We start from the raw sequence: 6,451 nt of genomic DNA, 5'->3' as shown, positions 1-6,451 counted from the left end.
TTCCATATGATTGGTCATCCTACGTAACGCTTTCGGACATCCGTGGAGACAGGCCACAGGACTTGTAATGTGGGAAGCCACCCATAGTTACTTCCACATGGCTCCCAAGTTGGCCACGCCCAGCAGGAACTAATTAGCATAATAGGCCACACCCAACAGCCGAAACGCATTAGGATTGGCTACATTAGGGGTGTGTGGCCTAACATGCAAAGGAGTTCCTGCCACAAAAAAAGGCCCTGGGTTTTGACAACAAACAAGGTAAACAGAATAAGAAGCAAAAGGTGGGTGTGGCTGGATAACCACACTTCTGGTAACATGGGGGTGCAGCCTAATGTGCTAATGAGCTGTGCTGGCAGGGGTGTGGCCTAATATGCTAATGAGTTTCTGGTGTTGGGTGTGGCCTATTATGCTAATGAGTTCCTGCTGGGCTTTTTCTACAAAAAAAGCCCTGGTGAAACCAATGTCTGAGCTGTACCACATTTTCTACAAAAAAAGCCCTGGTGAAACCAATGTCTGAGCTGTACCACTTCAGACTGTTCACATGACCAAATGCGGTCCCATAGTCAAAATTCCCTCCACACGGAAACTGGCATGTCAGGGCAAAGGGGTTTAGCTATTCCTGAACATGCAGCACTTTGTGTTCAAGGGATATTTTGTACAGAAAAGCATTCTGTCTTTGTCCCCCTCCCAGCAGTCTGATGTGGTGCAGTCCAGACAAAGGCCTGTCACCTTAGTGTCTTGACTTGACTCAGTGCTTTCATATAATAAATAACCCCAAGTCCCACTATGTTCCCCACCAAGTTAAGAACTGACATTTGTAACACGAATAAAAAATACCTCCCCCCTTTTCTACAAAAGAATGACGTTTTATCACGTGAGACCTGTCATGTCTCTACTGCATTTTGATTCCCTTCTGGTGTCATGAATTGGACCTTGGGCACAATGAAAGATGAGTTGTTCCGCCTGATGGAGTTGTTCCGCCGCATGGAGTTGTTCCGCCTCATGGAGTTACGTTTCCGCAAGGAGTTCTGGTGGGACAACTCGCTTTTCTGGAGCGTCTGGATGAGGATGGAAGGCTTCTCGTCCAGCTCCTTGGCACTGCAGCGTGGAGCCGCCACTTTGGTCGTATTCCCGAACTTCGAGTAATCGACTGCATAGGTCCCTTCCTCTTCTGTCACGATGGGTACGAAGCGATGGCCCCAGAGGATCTCTTCCGCTATGTAGGACGTTCTCGCTTGGGTGGTGATCCCAGTGGTTTCCACCACTCCTTCAAGTATGACAATGATTTCAAGATCTTGACTGGCCAAGTCGTTGGCAGAGATATCGTAAAGGGGACTCCTCTTGTCAATGATGTGACAAACGATTAAAGGAGCCACGAGGAAGATATTGTTGCTTTCGAGGGGGTTGTCAACCGGAACATCTTGCTGATGGATAGGGATGACTTCTCCTTCGGGCGTTGTGGTCTTCTTGACCACCTGGATTCTCACCGAGGCGCTGATGATCATGCTTTTCCTCAGGTCCCCCACCCGGAACATGAAGCAGAGCCTGCCGTTGCGGACAGCAATGACGGCGTTCCGGCTGAAGATGAGCGTTTCTGCTCTCCGGTGCGCTTGTGCCGTTTTCATGAAGATGCATCCGAGCATGACGGCATTGATAATCAAGCCCACGATGTTTTGGAAGATCAAGACGGTGATGGCGATGGGACACTCTTCCGTCATCATGCGGCCCCCGAAACCGATGGTCACCTGGACCTCGATGGAGAAGAGGAAAGCTGAGGTAAAGGACCTGTGGGGAAGGAGGAAAAGAATGGCACACCGTAATAAGGTTGATGGACCGGCCAAGATATTTGTTTGTGAAGCATGTGCGTGGTAGGGCTGTGATTCAGTTTATGCAGTCCATTGGATCATATGATTAAGCAGGGCTATTTTGGGGCAGGAACGCACAGGAACGGAGTTCTGGCTGGCTCCCAAGTTGGCCACGCCCAGCAGGAACTCATTTGCATAATATTCCACACCCAACAGCAGAAACTTATTAGGATTGGCTACATTAGGGGTGTGTGGCCTAACATGCAAAGGGGTTCCTGCTACAAAAAAAGCCCTGGGTTTTGACCACAAACAAGGTAAACAGAATAAGAAGCAAAAGGTGGATGTGGCTGGATGAGCACACTTCTGGTAACATGGGGGTGTGGCCTAATATGTTAATGTGCTGTGCTTTCAGGGGTGTGGCCTAATAGGCTAATGAGTTCCTGCTGTTGGGTGTGGCCTATTATGCTAATGAGTTCCTGCTGGGCTTTTTCTACAAAAAGAGCCCTGTTTAAGTCTTTTCTGGGTTGTACCACAACAGGCCACAAGTGAGGCCAGGGGTTGTATACGTGTCTGAAGGTTCTCCTACAAATAAAAGCCCTGAAAGTATACATATAGGAAGTCAAGAAGGAGGCTAGGTAGAATCATAGGACCATAGAGTTGGAAGGGACCTCCAGGACCATCTAGTCGAACCCCCTGCACAATGCAGGAAATTTACAAATCCCTCCCCCCACACACACACCCAGTGACCACTGTTCCATGCCCAGAAGATGACAAAAGACCTCCAGGATCTCCAGCCAACCGGCCTGGGGAAAAACGACTTCCTGACCCAAGAGTGCCAATCAGCATTTCCCTGGGCGTGTAAGAAAGGGCCACGAGAACTAAGCACTGAGGCAACCCTTCCTGCCCTCCCTCTCATGATCTTCCTAAGTTCAGCACTGCTGTCAGATGGCCACCTAGCCTCTGTTTGAAAACCTCCAAAGGAGGTAGAACTCTCCATTTTCGCATTTTAGCTTTCTGTATGCAGGAAGATGTGCTGATTATTGCATTCCTATCTTGCCTCCCCCCCCCCCATCATGGAACCCAAAGATAGCTCTCTCCTGGACAGTGACTTGACTCAGACCTGTTTAGATATCATTACGTTTGCCCAACCATACCATGGGCAGTGTTCCCTCTAAGCTGAGTCAGAGTGAGCTAGCTCACAGTTTTTCAGCCTCTGGCTCACACATTTTTGTCTCAGGAAGGATGGCTCCAGAGCAAACTAATTCATGCAGCAGCCAAATCACTCGCTCACAACTTTAATGCCAGCAGCTCACAAAGTAGAATTTTTGCTCACAAGACTCCACAGCTTAGCGGGAACATTGGGACTTCGTTTTACATAGGGAAACCTTAAAACATGTAAACACCGGGACCCGTGTATCCTGCTACAATGCGACTCCACAGCTGAGAGGGAACATTGACCATGGGACTCCATTATATATAAGGGAAACCTTAAAACATGTAAACACCAGGACCCGTGTATTCTGCTACAATGGATGCAAATGTTTAGATACGATTCTGATGACTGTATGTGTGGGGCCAAACGCCAACATTAGATCAGGGGGTCCCCAACCTTTTTGAGCTTGTGGGCACCTTTGGGATACTGCCACAGCATGGTGGGCACAGCCACAAAACGGCTGCCACAAAATGGCTGCCGCTGCTTATTTCAGGCAGTGGTGGCAGCTGCTGCCACAGCAACGTTTGTAAAAAAATCTGCCCAGCCAATCAAATCTCTAGCAGCCAATCAGAACCCTTGCTGGGCAAAAGCCCCACCTGGCCCGGCCCACTTTCTAAAAAGACTTGGTGGGCATCAGGAATGATGTCGACAGGTACCATGCTGGAGAATCCTGCACTAGGTTATTAATGCTAACAAGGGATACAGGACTCATTAGCGTATATCTGCTTGCTCAGGGCTTTTTTGTAGAAAAAGCCCTGCAGGAACTCATTAGCATAATAGGCCACACCCAACAGTTTGTTGTCAAAACCCAGGGCCTTTTTTTGTAGCAGGAACTCCTTTGCATGTTAGGCCACACACCCCTAATGTAGCCAATCCTAATGAGTGTCTGCTGTTGGGTGTGGCCTGTTATGCTAATGGGTTCCAGCTGGGTGTGGCCAACTCCGGAGCCAGCCGGAACTCCGTTCCTGTGCGTTCCTGCCCAAAAATAGCCCTGTAGCTTGCTCCTTTCCAGAACCACATACATGGATCTCGCTTGAGATCAAATCTGTCGCCTGCAAAAGGCATCCTGGAGCTCATGGATCTAAGCTGGTTGAGATCTATAAGCAGATCCTGCAATTTATACATCGCCTGCTCCCAGCGAAGATAGACTTGGCAACCCTATCTCTAGACAACAGAGATAACTCCCCTTGGAGACAATGGTTGCTTTGGAGTGTGGACTCTATGGAATTACACCCCACTGAGGTCCCTCCCTCCCCAAGCTCCACCCCCCAAATCTCCACGCATTCCCCATCCTGGAGTTGGCAACCCTAGATCTCAGAGTGCCCACAGGCTCAAGATTGGGGACCCCTTCTGTAGGGCCACAACTGTGTAATATCCAGTGATGTGTGGATGCAGTCATACTTTGGGCTTGCTTGGACGCACTGTGTGTGTGTGGGGGGAAGTCAGCCATTGTGATATTAATGGGGCCTTCTGCCAATTTGGCGGCTGCCATTTGAAATGGAAGGCTACAGAGTTGTAATAGTTGGTTGTCGGGATTTGTTTCACCGCTGGTTTTATTACATCTCAGACTTTCTCTGCAGGGAGGTGGGGATTATAAATGGTCTCCTAAATGGAAACGAAACAAAGTGTATCCTCGAACCTGACGGCCACACTTTACCTGACGCAAGTCACGCACGGCTTCCACCTGCTGCTGCTGTCGTTCTGAACGCACGGGTAGTTCATGTCTCCGTGAGCAAAGGCCACCAGCCACCACACCATGGCGAAGAACAGCCAGCTGCAGAGGAAGGACATGGTGAAGATCACCAAGGTGTGGCGCCACTTGAGGTCCACCAAGGTGGTGAAGATGTCTTGCAAGAAGCGGCCTTGCTCCCGGATGTTCTTGTGAGCCAGGTTGCAGGCCCCGTTCTTGGCAATGAAGCGGGCTTTGCGTGGGCGGTCCCGGATGCGTGGCTTGCCCAGGTTCTCGGCAGCGATACGGGCGAGGACATATTCTTCAGGGATGATGCTCTTCCTAGCCAACATCTTCCCGTCACCATAGTCCACAAACCAACAGAAAGAAGAGTATGGCGGAGAGCAGCAAAGGGCAGCAAAGGGATTTCTTCTGTGTTCTGTATAATCTTACTGGGTCTCTGAGAAAAGACAGAAGGTGGTATGAGATTCCTTCTTACTCACTGGGCGATTCGACATTGGCTTTTCTCTCCATTGTTTTACCAAACCCACCTTGGAACAGAAATTCCCCTCTGCATTGCATGCCGCTTCCACTTTCTTTGATCATCGGATTTTATGGTACTCTCTACCAGTGTTCCCTCTAAGCTGAGTTAGTGTGAGCTAGCTCACAGTTTTTTAGCCTCCGGCTCACACGTTTTTGTCTTAGCTCAGGAAGGAGGGCTCCAGAGCAGACTAATTTATGCAGCAGCCAAATCACTCGCTCACAACTTTAATGCTAGTAGCTCACAAAGTAGAATTTTTGCTCACAAGACTCTACAGTTTAGAGGGAACATTGCTCTCTACACTGCATGCCACTTTCACTTTCTTTGATCATCGGATTTTATGGTACCTTCTGCATAGATTTATGGCCATTCAGGGGTGACTTTGCAGTCAGTATGGCGTTGCCCCGAGGTATCTGAATGTGGTTTTGAGCTGACCCTTTTCCTCCCAGTTGAGAAAATGTGGAGCAAATGCCAGATGCAGAATCGCTCGGATTCAACTGGCTTTCGAGCAAGGGAACCTTTACCTTTACCTTACAGTTCTCCCACTCGTATGACCAAGCCATTCTACTTTCTCAGCTTGCTTGTAAGCTTGGAAACAGACTACTTTCCTCATGCCCCTCTTGAGACTACATGGATTTTCCAGGGACCTCTTAGGAGATGTCACTGCTCTTGCCAAAGATGTACAAATTCAGCCATTAAGAACACAGTCAAAATGCAAAGCAAGCACACGTTAAGCACAGCACAATCTGTGGCTGATTTCGCACTAGAGCTGCCTCGATGTTGCGCCGCCATTTGCCCCGATACTATTGGTCAGTTTCCCACCTGAAGCCGCGGGGCTGCATTTGACCCGCGGCTTCGCCCGATTTCCTCCGCAGTTTCGTGATCCTCAAAAAAGAGGATCACGAAACTGCGGGGGAAATCGGGCGAAGCCGCGAGTCAAAATGCAGCCCCGCAGCTTCGGGTGTGAAATTGACCAATAGTATCGGGGCAAACGGCGGCGCAACATTGAGGCAGCTCTAGTGCGAAATCAGCTTTTGTTTCAGAACAAAAGGCAGCCTGATGGAACATGTCGGTGTGATTCCACAGCTTGCTTTCCGCCTTTTAAACACCGGCTGCCCAAAAAAGTCATGCAAGAAGAAGAAGAAGAAGAAGAAGAAGAAGAAGAAGAAGAAGAAGAAGAAGAAGAAGAAGAAGAAGAAGAAGAAGAAGAAGAAGAAGAAGAA

General features: G+C 49.1%; 1 protein-coding gene across 1 annotated transcript in view; it reads right to left on the bottom strand.

The window, feature by feature from the left end:
- Positions 1-848: 848 nt before the first annotated feature.
- KCNJ8 (potassium channel, inwardly rectifying subfamily J, member 8) overlaps positions 849-6,451 on the bottom strand; it is an 8,434-nt gene continuing 2,831 nt past the window's right edge. The window contains exons 2-3 of the mRNA XM_015408839.1: positions 4,676-5,147; positions 849-1,785 (exon numbers count right to left, since the gene is read on the bottom strand). Coding sequence (XP_015264325.1) covers positions 885-1,785; positions 4,676-5,040 — 1,266 coding nt within the window. The 5' untranslated portion in view covers positions 5,041-5,147 and the 3' untranslated portion in view covers positions 849-884. The remainder of the gene's footprint in view (positions 1,786-4,675; positions 5,148-6,451) is intronic.

The sequence above is a fragment of the Gekko japonicus genome, unplaced genomic scaffold (assembly GCF_001447785.1).
Source record: "Gekko japonicus isolate JY-2015 unplaced genomic scaffold, Gekko_japonicus_V1.1 scaffold4030, whole genome shotgun sequence".
NCBI classification, from domain to species: Eukaryota; Metazoa; Chordata; class Lepidosauria; order Squamata; family Gekkonidae; genus Gekko; species Gekko japonicus.
The sequence above is the reverse complement of the archived record's forward strand: the minus strand, read 5'-3'. Positions and strand labels throughout refer to the sequence as shown.